Here is a 19,382-nt window from a genome sequence, read left to right as displayed (position 1 = left end):
CCCATATAAACAAGGCCTATTGTACATTTGCATTCATATTCAACCATTATCAATCTAGACATTATTGATGCAATTTATCTTGTCATTCTCTCTTGTAGAAGCTATTTTGTTCTTGCAAGGATATTGGGGTGTTCAGGAGTCACCTATCTACCCCAACCTGGTATTCTCGAGGCTATAGACATCTTCCTGTATTGGAGAGTGATCATACGCCTTAAAGATCTTGTTGGGTCCATTTTGGGGTTTCATCGACCTCACAATTGGATCTAGGGCAAGTGAGAAAGTTAGGATTGGCTTTTGTTTCATCAATTTTCAATATAATTTGCAAATTTTGCAGGGGTTTGAAATCAAGTGTTTGGTTGCAAAATTTGGAGGTAGCTGTGATTTCGAGACACTTTAGGTCAAATCTGACCTTGCCATTATGCTCAAAAAGCCCAAAACCCCAAGATTGACTATCAAATTGTCAAAATTGAAAACTTTTTTCCAAGGACATCTAGTATTTTTCGGCCATAATGACAACCATATGGATTTGTATGGATCCATACTTGGTTGTATGTTCCAAACATCTCTATTCCAATGTTAGACCAACCTTGCGTCAACATTTTACCCTGCACCGACAAAAAAAATGGCAGAAATTCAAAATATTATGTGGTATATTCGACTCTTGGTAAGCTTTCATTGATTGTAGATGATGATGTTTCTAATTTTTGAAACATAATGACCACAGTCAAATATTTTAAAGATATAAAAATACTTATCGTGGAGGCACCATACATGTATTTATAGATTTAAAAAAAACATTAATAGGTGTCACAAATTCCAAAAACCCATCCATCATACTTTGGCAATTTTTTGCACTTACGGAGTTTCGGAGATTATATCAGAATAATGTATCCACAAATGATTGGTTGTATTGGGATTCAAAATAAGGCCTTTCCTAGTGTTGACCCACCTACCCAGACAAATTCGCGTAGTCAATTGATTCCCATGAGGCACTAGAACACAAATATGTCTCCCAAAAAGTTTTCACTAAATGCAGATGAGGCTTTTTGCAACTTTTGAATTTTTTTCACCATGGCCAAATGCTTTGGAGATATAAAAATATGAGAGAGGTTATTGTGGAGTGACCCTCTATGTAGTTGTAGGTCCATACGAAACATATAAAGGTGTCATAGATTCTGAGAGATAGTCCATCATAGTTTGACAACACTTAGGGCTCTTAAAAGACTATGTTGAAATAGTGTACCCCCAAAAAATTGGGACAATTGGGGCACAAAACATAGCCTTTCCTAGCATTCAATCACCTCCATGGATGTGTTGGCGCAAATGATTGAGCCCCATAATGCACAAAATGCAAAATATGGCTCCTAAAAAGATTTTGTTTAACACAGATGATGCTTTTTATAAATTTTGAAATATTGTGACCACGGTTAAATTCTTTAGAGATAAAAATATAGGATAGATAATTGTGGAGGGATCTTATATGTAGTTTCAGGTTAAAAAAATAAATTAATAGGTTCCATGAATTCCATGAAACATTCTGTCGTAGTTTGACAATTTTTTGCACTTAGGGCTCTTAAGAGACTACATCAAAATAGTGTTTCTCAAAATGATTAGGTGTCCTAAGGTGAAAAATGTGAATTTTCATAGCATGCACCCACCACTCAGAAATGTTGGTTCAATTGGTTGAGCCCCATGATGCATGAAATGCAAAATATGACTCCTAGCAAGTTCTCGCTAAACACAAAATGATATTTTTGTAACTTTTAAATATTTTGCCACGATCAACTTCTTTGGATATATAAAATTTTGAGAGAGATTATTGTTGAAGAACACTATTTGCAACTATAAGTTTGTATGGAACATTCGTTGGTGCCACAAAGTTTGAAAATTAATCCATTGTAGCTTGATAATTTTTTACACTTAGGGTTCTTATGAGATGACGTAGAAATATTGTAGTCCAAAAGTATTGGTACATTGGAGGTACAAAACAAGGCCTTTAATAATATCTACTCATCCACATGGACGTGTTGCCATAATTGGTTGGCCCCCATGATGCAAAAAATACAAAATATGGCTTATATCAAGTTTTCATTGAATGCATATGACACTTTTTGCAACTTTTGAAACATTGTCACCTTGGTTAAATTATTTGGAGATAAAAAATATGAGAAGTAATTGTAGACAGGTCCTACATGTAATTGTAAGTTAAAATAGAACATTTTTGGGTGTCATAGATTCCAAGAACTAGTTGGTCATAGTTTGGCAGTGTTTTTCACTTAAGGCTCTTAAAAGATTGAACTAGAATAATATAGGCCAGAATGATTGGGACAATTAAGATGTGAAATAAGGTCTTTCCTAGTGTTCACTCACCCACTTGAATATTTTTGAACTATTGATTAATTCCCACAATGCACAAAAACAAAAATATGGCTCCTGACAAGTTTTCGTTATATGTAAATGATGCTTCTTGCAACTTTTAAAAGATTGTTACCGTAGTCAATAGTTTGGAGACATACAAATATGAGAGGCTTTATTATTCAGGGATCCTATGTGCACCTATAGGTTAGATGAAACATGGGTACGTGCCCTAGATTCTAAGAAACAATTTGTCATAATTGGCAGTTTATGCACTTAAGGTTTTTAACAGACCGTGTCAGGATAGTGTAGCTTGAAATAGTTGAGTGATTTGGGGAATGAATAGAGGCATTCCCTAGTGTTCACCCACTCACTGGAAGATGTTGGTAGTATCATTTTTTCACATATTTGTACTACTCTCAATTGACATTGTTTCCAAGAATAGATTTGTTGTTGGAATAGTCAAATGACATTTAGTTGTTCAGAATTGAGAGAGGTAAAAATGGAGGGATCCCTATCCACTTGTAGATATAGAAAAAATATTTTTACTTGCCATGATCTCCAATTACTACTTTTATCATAGTTTGACAATTTTTGCTCTTAAGGCTTTTAGGATACTACATCAAAATAGTGTAGCCCAAACTAATTTGACGCCATGAGGAATGAACAAAAGTCTTACCTAGCATTCACCAACCTACACAAATGTGTTAATTGCTTTTCATCGTGACGCATGAAATGCAAAACATACTTCTATTTTCAAATGTCTCTATCAAAACCAAATATTTTTTTGATATAAATTATTTGTGCTTGTATTTAATGAATATAAATTATTTCCAACTATATCGATTGAAACCAATCCATCCCCAATTTTTGATACAAAAATTATGAGATAGAGATGTTGTCAAACTTCATAAAATGATATTGATAAGGATGAAAATAAAATACAAGATCTTATGGATTTCAATTATATACTTGGTTCATATATGTTCGTCTTGCAAGTGTGTTAGTGTTGAGGCTTGTGCTTGATTCTATTGCCCATGTGATCAAGATACAAATATTTAGTAGCCCATTATCTAACCATGTTATTTTTTAAAATTTAAAATACATCTTTTATTTTAGTTTGGTTGTATTTTTTATGTCATGTCATCTTCCATGACTTAGTGGTTCTACGTGTAATATTTATTATAATCATAGAACTAATTACACTTTTAGATAGTCATTGGAGTGGTTTCTAGGTGTGCCTAGATGTATATGAAAAGTTAACAAAACCCACGAGTAGTGGTGTCTTTTATTACATGTGCATATTTGTATTCATTTGCTTAACTGAAGGTCACATGGATCTAGTGAGGTGGAGCCCACACTCTCATATGCACTCATCATATTATTTACAATTGTTTTTTAGTTGAAACATTTGATTTTCTTAGGCCAAGAATCTTCATAATGGCCCTAAATTTTAGATTTCTCATTTTAACAAATAGTTGACATCTTCTAGTTTCATTTAACTTCTTAAAAAATAATCTCCATAGCTTATTATCATATCTTTGACAAGTATGTTTGGAAATCTTATCAACCATTAGCTTTAAAATATTCTCGTCAATATCAATTAAAAAATTACACTCTTTATACAAAATTCTTGGAGGTTTTGTCCATGATAAAGTTGCCTCAATATTAGGAATTCCATCAATATTGAATTGAGATGGGATAGATGGTGTGCGTTCAACTTGAGATGGAAAATATGTTGTACCTTCAAGTTGAGATAGAAAAGGTGGTGTACCTTCAACTTGAGATAAAAAAGATGGTGTACCTTCAACTTGACATGTGAAGCATGGTGTGCCTCAAACTTGAGATGTGAAAGATAGTTTACTTTCAACTTGATATTAGAAAAATGGCATGCCTCCAAATTGAGTTTGTAGGTTGAAAGGCACAATCATGGTAGTCGTATTGATCCACCCTCCTTTGATATTGATGTTTATAGTTAATGCTATTGTCACATGTGAACAAGCACCAAGAGATAGATTTTAAAGAGTTGAATAATAGTCTATGCATGAGAAGGCAAATATAAGGTTATGGAGAAAGTTAGGAGGCTAATACATTGTCAAAGAGAAAGAGTTGTAAATTTTTTAGATAGTTTGTTAGCCCATCAAGGAATTGGTGAAAACATACAAGGAGCACCATGAAAGGTCTATATCATCATAAGGAAGTCTACTCAATGTGAAGGACAATTTTTATGTTGCAAATGATTTGTCAAAAAAATATTTTTCTTACAAACCACCACATTTATGTCATTAAATTTATAAGATAAACAAAAACTCATAAGATTTTTAGAGACCCTTATAAGTATATAAGGCTTGATAATCATAAGATCTTATTCAAAACATTGGAATTTTGAGAAGAATCCCCAAAGAGACACAAGTATATCAAAAAAACATTTGTCACTAAGTTGCAAAACCATATGGCCAACTATGAGAAAACTTAAAGGGGTTCAAAAGTTTTAAAAGCATGAAGATATTAGTTAAGACTATATGTGGTAGTAGTGAGTGGTTTGTCAACCTTGCCAAGTATGCTTGGGATGAGATGTGCATGATAGGGTAGTCTATAGGCCTATCATGACAATGCAAGATACTTTGATAATCATGACATAAAGGACAAGTTTGCACTTTCATTAGAGGATAGATTGAGTTCTTATGAGGGTGTTATGTTTGAAAGGAAAGTAATCCATTTGATAAAAATGACAATGGTTGTGACTCAACACATGGATGTAAACCCTCATTCTTGTAGAAACTTTGGAAGTGAGTGAATGTTTAAGGCATACAATAAAGAAATCCAGTTAATTCAAGGTCAAAAGTCATAGTGTGCTAGGAGAGGAGGATCAAATAATAGTCATAATTTACTATTAGAATGGTTGTTAGGAGTTTCTACAAAAGGAAGCAAACAAAGGTGTCATGACAATGCTTCTCACTTTGGAAGAAGACAATGACAAGAGACTTGTGAGCAATGACAAGGTCATGATAGTGGTGTTGACAAGATTCATACATGACCATGTTAGTCATTTTGTTGAAACCATTATGTTAAGTATGAAAAGAACAATGGTATTGACTATTGAAGAAAGGCACTTTTCAAGATCATACTCATGTCCACAAGTTATCAATCTAGGGTAGATCAAAACAACAAACAATAGTAGTCATGACAAAGATGTCAACAAGATGAAGGTCTATGATATTAGTGATGTAGTCTCTTACAAATAACAAGACAATGAAAACCAAATGTCTATGTAAATACACAGACGATAGCCCTTACCTTTAAAGGGGTCATCACTATGTGCAAACCATCATAAGATTGTCATAGTACAATCATAATGATGGTCATGCAATTTTTTGTTGTTGTTGTTAAATGCTATGGTTTGGAAGGGTTTATTCAAGAGCCATGTAAAGTTTCAAAACTGTGCAAAGTCCTTTGAAGTCACGAATGATGATGTTGAGAGAACATGTCATGACACTGATTGGTTTTGTTTGAACCTTTGAAAGAGAAAATGATGGTTGAGGTAAAAATAAGGATACATCAAGAAGAAACTCAAGACTTATAACCCTAGTAGAATGAAGACAATCTACAAGTTTAAATATAGTGCCATTGAACTACTCCTTTAAGCCTGGCCAATAGTGCTCAAAGAGACCTAAAGAGTAGTACAATCCATAAGTTTGTATTGCTAGAGAGGACAAAATATGATTATAAGGTTTGAGACTTAAAGATAATGGTGACAAATTATGATATTCATGAGCCAATATAGTTCAAACAAGGTAGTCTATATGATAATATAACTAAGTGATGGCATTATTGTCTATTTAAGATGGGTAGTAGTTTCAAGGTGCAATATCATACCTTGTTCATAAGTAGAACACAATCACCACAATCAACAAACAAGGATGTAATCATTCATACAAAGTTCCAATGAAGGTAAAATGGAAACCTACACATGTATGATAATCATCAAATCACACAACCATCATGCCTGCTCATAGATCTAACAAAAAAGGAGCAAAATAAGGTGATTGGTTTGAAGTCATGAAGGAGTTTGGAGATGCATTGAAGGAGAAGCCTTCTCCTATACCTCAAAGAGACATTATTCTCTTCCAACTTATGAAAAACATGTCTTATGTGTATGCTAGTGATAATATTAAGGCATCAAATGATAGTTGTAGAAGAATAAGTGTCATTTTGGGTAGTTAAGACACTCACAACAATAATTTCCAACACCTTGCAATCATCTAGAAGAGTGGAAGTTGCTTATTGGAGTCTTTCTAGGAGCATGCAGAGGAGGAAAAGTTTGGAAAGTCAAGATCAACCCCTGAATGCCTAGCTAGAGCTTTTAGAGGGGTGTTAAAGGAGGAAATCGAGGCATTATTTTTCTAGCACCCAAGAGAGATTGATCATGCAAGTCCAAGGCAAGAAGTTTCATTCATTACAAGACACATCCTATATTCTATCTTATTGTTAGATTTGCAAAGTGGATGCCTAGTAAAGACAAAAATATATGTATTTTGTATTAGAACTTCAATTTGTAACACATTCTAAGTGTACATTTTGTGGTATTTTTAACTCAATTTTTTCACAAAAAAGATTATAACAATGTTGTACTAAATTGAAACATGCCCTTTTTATTAATAAAATGAGCCATTTTTGCCTACTCAAAGTTGTGTATTATGCATACCATTAAATGATTGATTCTATATTGTGATGTAGTACATTTGTTTGCAGGTCATAGCTTGTGTTTCCTTTATAGTTTCGTATTAAAATTTAGCTGTGAATGTTATTATTTCTAAAAATTATCATAAAGCCAAAACCTTACTATGAAACACTTTTGCAAAACATGTCAAGAACTTGAGCTAAGATAGCTTGTTGACTTCTATGATCACATTGTGTATCACTAAACCAATGCAAATCATTAAAAAATTCTTGTGTATCACCTTTTTTCATGTTTTAGGCTCATTTTCAAGCTTAGTTCTATCCCTTTTTCTTGCAATAACAATAGAGTAGACTAGTTTTATGTGATATACTTGGAGAACCAACCCACTTTGAAGATGCATTTGAACTTATAAGTCACCCACAACCTAAGAGTGTTTCCATTGTGTCGGTTAGAAGGATAATTAATTCACCTATCCTCCCAAGGTGCATTCCAACATGACAATAGTTCCATTAACACAACTTAAGTAATATTTCATGCAAGCTAAAATTGGTATACCATTGAAGGAACTTGAGAGCCTGACATCATTTAGTTACATGTGTGTGGTTGGCTTCAGTGAAAATCATCTATAAGAGTATGTGTGTTGTTATCTCTAGGCATATGTATCAAAATGTTATTGTCAACTTAATAAGTTTTGTAAGAAACTAATCTAATATAGGCTCAATGACAAGTTTTGAGGCCCATCACATGTAAGTACAATTGTTGGATATTTTTGTAGTGTTCTATCATTTGCATTAACTATCATAATTAATGATATCTATAGGAACATCCTCTTCGATCTACTTGAGTCCAAAGTGAAGGAAATATCACTTATTCTCATACACTGGTCCATTTATACCACTGTTCAATCATAAGTCTTGCTAATTATCTTTGGTGACATTACCCCTAGCCTTAGATTTTGAAGTTATTTTTTAGGATTTGTGGAATCACATGTTTGAGAGCCCTCTACGAACACCATCCCGGAACTACTTAGTCCAAAGTGAAGGAACATTACTTATTTTCATGCATTGATCCATTCACATCTTGCTAACTACCTTTGTTGAGATTATCCCAATTTTAGATTTTGAAATCAACCTTTAAGATTTGTAGAATCAACCTAAAACACATACTCTTGTACCAAATAACTAAAACCAATTATGTGAATTTGATAAAGAAAAATAAAATCTTCCCTTTCATGTGATACAATCTTCCTAAAATTTAAAATGTTTAAAAAAGACTTAAATACGGACATACGTCCATCAACTTTATCCTATTCCCTTGACGATAGGCCTCTACATATATACCCATTATAAAACATATATACAGCGATAGGTACCAGAACTGTGGCTCAATTTCTGAATATAGTAATACTACCAAATATAGTCTCTCCTGCATCATCTCCTAACTAAATTTGGCGCACTTGACAGTCTACCGCAAAGCCCGGCCAAAAAAATACATTAAAAAAATAAAATATTAACAAGCTGTACAGCCCAGAAAATGCGTAGAGAAGCAGCGAATGTTAATTTTCTGAAACCTTGAAAACTATTGGCAATGATCAGGATCCATCTAATCCGCGTCCGTACAGAAGATTGCTTGCCCCTTAAACAGATCGGTGCACCTTCATTTAAACCTGCGCAGTGATTTTGCTCGTCTTTAAATTTCAGTGATAAAGTGTTGAATTAAATGAAATTTTCTTTTGGCCTGAAATTGCATCGGTGGAAGCAACTATTAATGAGGCCTGTAGCGTGGATCTAGACAACGATGAGCAAATGTAGGACGAAGTAAGGCTTATGTTTTTGACTGTGTAACAATGGCTGCTGCAAATGGCATCGCTGAAAATAGAATTCAAATGCAAAACAATGAGACTCAATGCAGGCAGTGGGTTTTTGACGAGAGAGATAATTTTATTTCATGGCTAAGAGGCGAATTCGCTGCGGCCAATGCAATTATCGACGCTTTGTGTCAGCATTTGCGGATCGTGGGCGACTCAGCAGAATATGACCATGTACTCTGTTCTATCCAGCAAAGGCGCTGCAATTGGGCGGCTCTTTTGCATATGCAACAATATTTCTCTGTTGCTGAGGTCTTAAATGCGTTACAGCAAGTTAGTTGGAGGAAACAGCAAAGCAATGCGGATCATGCTCAAATTAAGGATAGGAATGTGAAATTGAGGGCCGAATCTGCAAAGAAGGTAGGGCACAAGGCATCATTTGCTCAGAATGGAGGATTTCTAAGTAGAACGCCTCATGCAGAAAATGCAGCTGAAAATAAGAATGCAAACTCTGCAATGCAGTGGCGAGAAGGTGCAGCAGGATCAAGCTCTGCATTGCACCCTGGTGAAGGAATTCACAACTTGCGAGGATTTGATAAAATGAGCTCCTCTGTCAAGGCTAAAGAACAGGAGAACAGTCAATGCCAAGTGCATTCCAGGTCGGGAAGTAGTGGATCAAATGCCGGAGAGAAGCATCAAGGTAAGGTCTCCTAGTCTTTAACTGGAACTTAAAGAAAGAGAGAAATAAATTATATTGACTTGCACAGCGGAAAATCCGTACGTCCTACGCTGAAAATATCGATAGGTTCTGATGGGTAACTAAATACTAAAAACAAGAAGATATTTGTTTGCACCAAGTACTTTGCTTTGCTTATAGCCAGTCGCTTGAAAATTTCAATCTCGGTTTCAGGTTTTCTTGCTTTAACAAAACTCGCGGAATGTTTCAATCTACATTTCAGTGCTGAAATGCTTCAGTAACAATTTTATGTTCAGAGCTTTGACCTAAGCAATGCACACAAGTTCTTGATCTTCCCGTAAGTCTTGGTCAAATCATAATTGTATGCTAGGTAGTCTCTTTTTGCGGTAGGAACACGTAAGTTGGTCCTTGGTAATTAATTCTATACAAGGCATTTCTGTACATTCAGATTTTGTTCCAACAATTGAAAAATTGACAATTTAGACAAGCTATAAGAATCTCCTTTGAAAACAATAGAGATAACTAAAATCATATTGACTTAAAAACAAAATTAACACACAGGAACATGCTTTCCTTTTAAATATATATGATTTCCATGGGCGCAGTGCAGACCCTTTTCAATATTTCAAATATCCAGTTAAAGAAAATTAAAAAAAATAACGGGAGCTCTTCCGGAATAAAAACAGAAAATACAATTCCTATAGCCAGTGTAATGCATTTCAGGCCCTTATAGCTATAACTGGAAAAAAATAATTTTGAAAACGAGTTCGGAATGTTAGAGAAAGAAATAATAGTGTTTGAAGCTTTTCACAAACAGAAATTTCAGTGAACCAGGATTGGAGCCTCTCAAAATGCTTTTGAGACAAGGATCTGTGAATGAATATGTTCTGCATTATCTTTGTTTATTTCTAATAGTTTTTTTAATTATTGTCAAGAATAAAGTTTTTTGTAAATATTATAAGAGTTCTGATCGAGCTGAGATTGTGAATCGATCAGGTCCTTACAATGAGATAAAAAAGTGTGATTTTCGGATCAGTTCAAAACAAGAAGATCAGCGGCGTTCTATAATTACAGTCTCTAAAAATTTTATTGGCAATGAACTGGTTGATGGAAAGATGGTAAGAGATGGTTCATATTACATGCATTACACCATTGCCATTTGAATGAATATTGCAAATTAGTCAGAAAAATAATTTTATCTTAACTGCAGGCTTCTGACAAGCATGGTGTTAATGGAATTTGTTCTATGCTGACAACTCTTTATAATTGGAACAGATCAACATTGTTGAAGGCTTAGAGTTATACGAAAACATCTTTGATAGTTCAGAGATTTCGGGCCTTACTTCTTACGTACAAGAACTTAAGCTTGCAGGTCGAAAGAAGCAGCTTCGAGGCAAGTTACATCATACCCTCAGGCTTCCATTTATGATGATCAAATACAATTTCATTGCAAGATTACATGTTTCTCTCACCCATGTTCAAATTTGAATAGTGTTGAGAAGGCAAATATTTCAAATTTCACAGGTGACAATAACTAATAAAAGAGAAAAATTATGCTCAATATTCTTGTCTTCATTTGAGGGAGTTGGAAAAGATGTGTTCAGTATGCTCGCCTTTATTTAAGGGAACTATGTTTTCCTGGTGATAAGATATTTGCCGTTATGAGCATGACACGAATCCTGTTACTTTGGAGAGAAAAAAAAAGATTGATATTTCTGAGACAACTAATCTCCTATTTTTAATAAATTTCTGTTGATTAAGAATCTTTCTTAGTTGTATCTTTTAATCTTTATCTTGCATACCTCCTTAATATGCCTTCACTTTGAGTCTTCCTATGAGCTTTCTTTTTTCTTCTTAGTCTTTTATCTGAAGATCATGATCACAGGAATTTAACTCATTTGAAAAGCACATTTAAGCAATCTACTAAAGTTAAAAGAACCTGTTTTTCCTGTTTGATTGTATTTATTTTCCTAGCTATGAATAAGTCTCAGTATTATTTCATTGCAGGTACCTATGTTATTGCTGCTATTATTTTTCCTATTAGTTTTTTTGGGAGAGATATGTACATTATATTAATATTAAAAAAATTACAATAAGGCCCATGGCCAACGAGGAGTACAATTTTATGTTCCATTGAGATAAAAAGGAACACTGTCTAGGAAAAAACATTTGGTGTGCAAAGCCAAACCTATTCATCTTTTTCCCACCTTTATAACCAAGAAAGCATATAACATGGAGGGGCTTGCTACAGAAGAGTCCTTTACCACAGGAAGACTGACTTGGTTTAAAATTTTTAATTTACCATAAAACACGCTACCACAGGACCCATTCATCACTGAAAAAAAAATTACCATTTCTATTGTATTATAATAAGTTTAATGACTATTTGTTTAGTCTGGTTAGGCTTGAGCTTGGTATGATCCCCTTCTGTTGTTTTCATACCTCTTCAATTTTAAGTTTTTTTCTGTATTCCATGCTAGATTTTAAAGTGGTCAGATCTAACTGAGAGTTTGATGATTATATGGATTGTAAATAATACTTAATATTCATTCTTAAGATGCTCTGCAGTAGGGAATGATGCGTTCTCCAAGTTAAGTAGCATTCGCAATCTGAACTAGAAACCCTTTGTTTTTTCTGGCAAAAGAAAAAGTAATTATATTGATAAAGGTTATAGTTAGAAAACCGCAGAAATAGATCTCATAGATTAAAAAGTTGGGAGGTGTAATGATGTCCATTGGCTGAAAAGGAGAGACAGAGAGCATAACAAAAAATACAGTAAATAAGATACCAAAGATAATAAAAAATAGAGGTATTAGCCATTATACATAAGTCATTATGTATAGAAAACCAGAGAGGAGTGTACATCCAGAAGTGGGGGCAGGTGAGAGCACAATGACGCTTAGTGATGTGAAGGTTTGCTTATTCGTCCCTAGCATTCCAATTCCACCTCATGCCTCCATGTTCCAAATGGCCATTGGGACTTCATTCCAGTGATCTATAAGAACATTGTACTGAGGCAATTGGAAATTCTTTGCATTAAAGCTCTCTTGGAGGCCATTTAATACAGGTTATTTGAGCAGCAACAGAGAGTTTCCCTCTGGCCCTTTCATTGCTCAACAAGTGCTTGATTTCGTCTGTCTGGTTGAGTAGACTTTGTTAGCATTGCCTTTGGACCATTAGGCTTTCTCCTTGAGTATGCTTTGAGAGGGACAGAGATTGCTCTTAAGCATTTACACCTGCAGTATTGAATCCTTCCATTTAAAGTCTATCCTAAAGCTCGTTAACTAGAATGAAAATTATTTTTATTCAAAAGTTTATTTCAGAATTGCATGGAAACAGACATGTTATTGGATACAGATATGGCAGATTATCAAGATCCTTTGAGACAAATATGGCTAAATACAACAATTATATAAATATAAATTTATTCAATTATTTATACTTCTAAGCCTTAGGGTATAAAACATTACTTTATAAATATTTATTTATTTAATATTTTAGTTTATAGCATTTATAATGTTATATTATGTTAGTGTATGTTGTGATTGTGTGTACGTACACATGTATTTATGATGTGAGCAAATTTTTTATGTTTTATTTTTTTTTTTTGCGAAATTTGGATGTTTTCTCATAAACCCTAAATTGGATATGGTAACAGATAATGTGAAGTTGTATCCAAATGTATTGGATATGGCCCAAATATAGGCTTGTACATTGAGAAGGTTGGGTACAATATTTATGCCATGTATCCTTCAATATCGTATCCAGATCTGGTCTGTTTATTGTTGTTTCAAAGGAATAAGATTGTAACAGCAATTTGCCATATTTATTTCCCTTATTCCTTGGTCGTCTACATATCTACTAGAGTTATCCCCTCCGTTTGAAGAAGCCTCTAAAAGTCTTGCCATACTCAGATCCACTTCGAAATGGCTCTAGTTGTTTAACTTTGCACAAAAGCTATGTTATTGTATTTGTCAAACCCATCCCTGCATCCTTGGACAAAAAGGTTGAATTTGTTTTGATCCTAGAATATATACTGAATCCTCAAAATTGTAAATGTGTGGTGTTTTTGAACTATTTCTTGGAGGAACCCATGATACACTACTAAAATTATATAAAAAAAGAACTTAATCAAAATTAACCAAACCCATTTCTAACTTTTCCCAACCTAACCTACCCAATTCCAAGCCCTTAAGATGTAAACCTTTTTTAATGCTTTGTTTTTTTTTAATTCTTATTATGCTCAAAACATTATGTTATGGTTGAAAAATCTGGGGATTCTTATCAAAGCTACGATGCTTACTCTTGCTTATGGGATTTGCTATTTCCCATCCATCTGTTAATGCAGTTTTGACTTCGTGGAGCATCGTGTGGAAAGGTCAAGCCATCTTAGATGACCATGGACTATCAAAGTATTTGAAGAAGAATGGGTGCCTGGCAGTAGGGAGATGTCATGTTTTGTTGAAAGTTAATTTTAGTTTGGCAGAAGGTGGTTGTTGATGGCTGCCTAGCAAAAGAAGAGGATTTAAAGTTGGAATACAATGATGGGATTCTAGGTAAGGATATGGGTCTAACTTGACTTCACTTAAATGGTGTGAAGCTCCTCCGCTAATGTTGATGTCAAAGACTACCCTTTCTGGCCAAGTTTGGTGGATCTTCACACTTGGATTTCTAGGATATGGGCAAAGTTTCTTTATTAATGTAGCTTATAGGACTATTTGAGTGATATCTTGGATTTTGGTTTGTGGGCTTGGGGTGAGCTCACATTGATATTTTTGGGTCAATTTATCAAGATATTTTTATGGGGCCCCAACCCTAAAAACAAGGGAAAGAATCATAACTACAAAGAAAAATAAAACTTGTATCAACTAACCATTCAGGGTGCAACGGGTGAGAGAAAGAACGAAACATAACAATCAACTACACCCAAAAGATGAACCCCCATCAAACATAAACAAAGCACTTGTCATGTGAGGTTAACTATCCCTGATCCACCAACACTTGATTCTGGGAATTCCATTATATTGGACAAGTTAAAAACACTCCCATACTATCCCACAATAGCAACTAACAGAAATCTTAATTGCACATGCCTTGAGAAGTAGGGTCCTCCATTCCAACAAACTGTACATTATGGATAAACTATTGTTTCTTTTTAGCCCTAGACAACGTCTTTCTAATCAAATTGGGTAGAGTGTATAATTTGGATGCCTCCAAGGTGCCCAAACAATGGGACACTGCCATGCCCCCTGTAAGAAGAAAGGTAAAATATATCAAGCAGTTATCAGACTGCCATGCAGAACATTACATTACAAAACAAATTGCAGCATTATAAGTAAAACTTAGGCATTACAATAGCTTTCCTTGTAAGAGGCCAATCAAGGAAATAAGAAATTAATTATCAACAATTAGAAAAGGAAGCCAACCGAGAGAGAATGATTAGAAACTAGATAGTAATAGCCATTCACTGTGAAGGGCCGACCAGAGGCTAAGACTAAAGAGTTTAATTACTAGAAATCTATTAAAGAGGGGGAGCCAGCCAGTTTAAGGATATTCAATTATTTAAATGGGCCAACTAGTAATCATTAAGGGCAGTGGTTAGGGCAGTGTTTAGTTTGGAAGAGGTGCATCACTTTGCAAGGGTCACCCTTTCCACCGTTGAAGATATAGAAGGAGGATCAATTCAGTTATCAGATCATCAGTCATTAGTTTGAAATAAAAAATTATTCTCAAAGGGCAGTAATGAAGAGTGATGACTCATTTCTTATGAAGAGGTGTGACTTCTCACAATTGAAGATAATAAAGATGAGATCAATTCAATTGAAAAGGGGGAAGGAAATGATTGGAAATACAGCATTTTATCTATAATCAGAAGGGCAGATCTGATTTAAATGATAAGGCAGCAGTGAGTAGATATGATCCTTTAAATGGATTTCTCTTTCCTAAGAGACATGTCTCCTCAATTAATTATGAAAATATAAAGGAATCGAACAAGATCACGACAGATCAATCTTGGATATAAGTAGTCTGCATTTCAAGTTACAGCAGTCTGTGTTCTAACAAGTATTGTAGTATGCATTATGATGATGTTGTTTACCATACAATCACTTACATATTTTGGCATAGTTAATAATGTGAAATGCTCATCAATCTAGATTTTTGATTTATCTATTAAAATTAATTATTCTCCTACAAACAATCATGTTGGGGTTAGTAAGAAAATACAAGGAGGGAGAGCAGATATGAGATTCCCTTCTAAGTAGACCACCCCATGTTGGATGGATGACGTTCCTACCACCTTTGGGCCAAGGGGGGGTGCATCCCGCCCTTGGGCTTAGATAAGAGGAATGCTACAAGCACCCTATTGCGGTTTCCTCTCCAACCTCTACGATGGTTGATTGTTGGAAATGAATTAAGGATAGATACAATCATAGGTGGGTTAATAAGGTGACACGAATAGGGAGGGCAGAGACGGACTCCCCCACTAAGTAGACCACCCCATGTTGGATGGATGACATTCCTGCCAATTGTGGGCCAAGGGGGGTGTGATATCCCATCCTTGGTCTTAGTGCAAGGGATGTTTTGGGCACGCTATTGTGCTTCCCTCATTCAAGAATCAACCCCTATTATGGTTGAATTCTATAAATGAACTATAGATGCTACGGTTTCTAGAGTTCAAATAGCTATTACATGACTTATCTAAATAAATTAAGATTATTAATATATATGCACTTATATGTTATTGGATTCCTAACCTTTATAGAAATAATTGGTCTTATATTTCAAATGTTATCTAACATGATTGCAGGACCTAAACTAGGATCTTGCTAAAGACATTTTAATTGGTAAAGTTAAAATTCTAACTATATGACATTGCATATTTTAATTAGACTTGTGATCTTAGGGCAAGATTTAGGATCATCCCAAAAGGGGACATTGTAGACAAACAAATTCAACACTGCAATGTACACATCCCAATAGTGAGTAGAAATAGCCTCAACATTTTGATAAATATTTTGAATCTCTTCTTGCATGATTGGTTGCACCCTGTCAATTGCCAAACCATACTCAACTCGCCCACAATGGACACTAACTCATTATTAGGCTTCAAAGGCAACATCTTAACCCAACGCCATACCTCCAAAGATGGAATCACTGCTCTCATCTTCACATGAAAATCCCCCAAAATCATCGCATGCATCCTTGGTCTTCTGTTCCCTTCATTCATTATTATGCTCTTAACCAAATTTAAATTGTTTTGACTAGGGCATTGAAAAATCTTATATAGCTTATTGTTTGTGATGGACCTTGATGCAAGGGATCATATTCATGGCTTGTCACTGTACAAACCATGTAGTTAACACCTACAAGAAACCCTATCACTAAGCTCCACACCCAACTAATAAAATGCTGCCCAAACAGTTGAACACCTAACTGGATTACTCAACAATACTCTATCTCTAATTTGCACAATGGCTGCCAAAATCCTTCCCATAAACCCTTTGCACACAAACCATAACATTTCACACACCTCTACCTCATGAGACCTTGATATTACAACCCACCATTTTAGTGATCTTATGACATTTTACATTAATAGAATAATAGCCTATTATGTAATGAGCACCAATTACATCATTGATCATTCATGGAGATTTTGTCCTTCTGAATGACTTCATGAAGCCCTTCCCTATGATCACAATTCCCACTTATCAAAGATGTAAAATGTGAGAAATTAATTCCATTATTGGCTAGGAGGTTTGATGCATTGATATACTTCCAAAAAGAATGCAAAATTCAAGTCATGTCAAACTCCTTAATTAATAATAAGGCTTCTTCCATGAGGCTTCCAACTTTCTAGTTTGGGTTTTCCTTTTTCCTAAAATCAGTGATGGTAACTAAGAAATCACCTTTTATTTCCAATTTCTTATCACCTTTTGCAAGCACCATAGAGAGGCCACCTATGATTGCCTCCCATTTTACTCTGTTAGTAATCCTATGTGTAATGCCCCGCTATGAGGCCCAAAGGACATAAACAAATAAAACATTGAAAATACGAATTTTTTTTTTTTAATATTAAAATAAACCATACATATGAAAGGAGTAAGATGATGTTACAAGATAAAGATAAGAAGAACAAATAATATCTAGCAATAGTCCTCAAGGCTCCACAACGATGTTACTCAAGAATAACATTGACCATACATACAAGCACAAATGAAACTTCTATAAAAATGATAACATTGTTCTATACAAGGGATCATGATACATAATACATTGCCATGAGAATATACATATGATCATCAGTTACATTACAGGGTATCCATAAGGATATAATCTTCAAGAGTACAACAATGGAGTGGATACAAAAATCTGGTACATAAAGATAGTCTTCAATCTCCTCACAAGCCTTCACGAACAGAATGCAGAATGAACCAAAACCCAATGGGTGCGAATAGCACTTCGCCCAACCATGTGGTACCATCAGGTCCACCCCCTGTGCTAGGAGGTATCAACCAAACCCAAGAGACGAAAGGAAATACAAGAAGATACAAATGACTCACACGAGGCTCACAAGACTACTGTCACAAGAGACTCACAAGGCTATAATCACAGGAACTCAATAGTACAAACAACCAACCCATAGAGGCACAAGCAATCCACAGAAAGACAATACCTAGAGAAACCACTAGGTATGCAATAGGGAAGAGTGTCATCACTAGGTTGTTATGAGTTACCTTAGTGAGTCTTCACTAGGTCCCCACCCCCTTCCTGGGTTACCCTGGTGACCTCTACCGACCCCTGACCCCCATACAAACTCTAGTGGACCACACCAACCTTTCATAGGGACAAGATTGGTGGATGCCATTTCAGGCCTTCTCAACTTACCCTGAACCTCTACAAGCGTTTGGAAGTAAGAGAGGCAACAAAATTAATCTTTATTAGTGTGAGCTAGCTACCCACCCCAGTTCATTATTTTATGTTTTCACTTGATTACAAAACTTTCATTGAGTTACCCTGGCGACCACTTTGGGTCCTGACCCTCAATGAAAGCCACTCCCTCATGACTTGCACCTAGGAATCCAAACTTCAACACAAGGTCTACGACACCCAAAACATCAAGAGTTTAGACTCCTCTACCATAGCAAGGTTGACTGATTTGCTAGAACAGGGTTACAAGCAAGGATGTTCAAAGATACGAGGAAGGAGTGATAAGTATAGAGGTCATATAGGACACCATTCACATTGCATTGAGAGATGAAGAGCAACCATACATAAATAGGATTACTAACATTGTTCTAGCCTCTGGAACCTAATTACATTGAAACAACACATCTAAGTAACCCCACAGTGACAGTCGAGATCTAATAGCAAAAGAAAGGTCTCATCATGCCAAAGGATAAAAGAATTCTATCATAATTTACTAGGGAGTCCATATTAACACTTATACGTCAAATAGTTCTAAACAACATCAACTCCATTAATACAAAATTTAAGACCATAATAACTCATTCCAATCCTAATATTTAGTCTAATAAACTGACATTATATTAATTCTAAACATTGTAATCCATTCCTATGAATTTGCTTCTATCATATGATCTACGACAAAATAATTAGCAAAATCCATTGTGCATACAATTACACTTTTACATAACCAGATTATTCTATACACGAAAATAAATGAACAAATGGACAAATATAAATATAACCATATATATATATATACTAAGTTACTGGTTCTTCCCTTTTTGGCCTGGGTCCGGGTCCTGGTTCGTGCTTGGTCCTGGTTCACCTCAGGTTCGACCTGGGTTCCACCCAGGTCCTGCCTAGGAGGCTGG

At 35.0% G+C, this 19,382-nt stretch overlaps 1 protein-coding gene across 1 annotated transcript in view; it reads left to right on the top strand.

Moving 5' to 3' along the window:
• The first annotated feature begins 8,456 nt into the window (after positions 1–8,456).
• The window catches only part of LOC131041532 (RNA demethylase ALKBH10B), a 92,888-nt gene continuing 81,962 nt past the window's right edge, over positions 8,457–19,382 (top strand). The window contains exons 1-3 of the mRNA XM_057974659.2: positions 8,457–9,543; positions 10,537–10,658; positions 10,816–10,933. Of these exons, the coding sequence (XP_057830642.2) occupies positions 8,883–9,543; positions 10,537–10,658; positions 10,816–10,933 (901 nt within the window). The 5' untranslated portion in view covers positions 8,457–8,882. The remainder of the gene's footprint in view (positions 9,544–10,536; positions 10,659–10,815; positions 10,934–19,382) is intronic.

The sequence above is a fragment of the Cryptomeria japonica genome, chromosome 2 (genome assembly GCF_030272615.1).
Source record: "Cryptomeria japonica chromosome 2, Sugi_1.0, whole genome shotgun sequence".
Lineage (NCBI taxonomy): Eukaryota > Viridiplantae > Streptophyta > Pinopsida > Cupressales > Cupressaceae > Cryptomeria > Cryptomeria japonica.
Note: the sequence above shows the minus strand (reverse complement) of the source record. Positions and strands in the feature narration are given on the sequence as shown.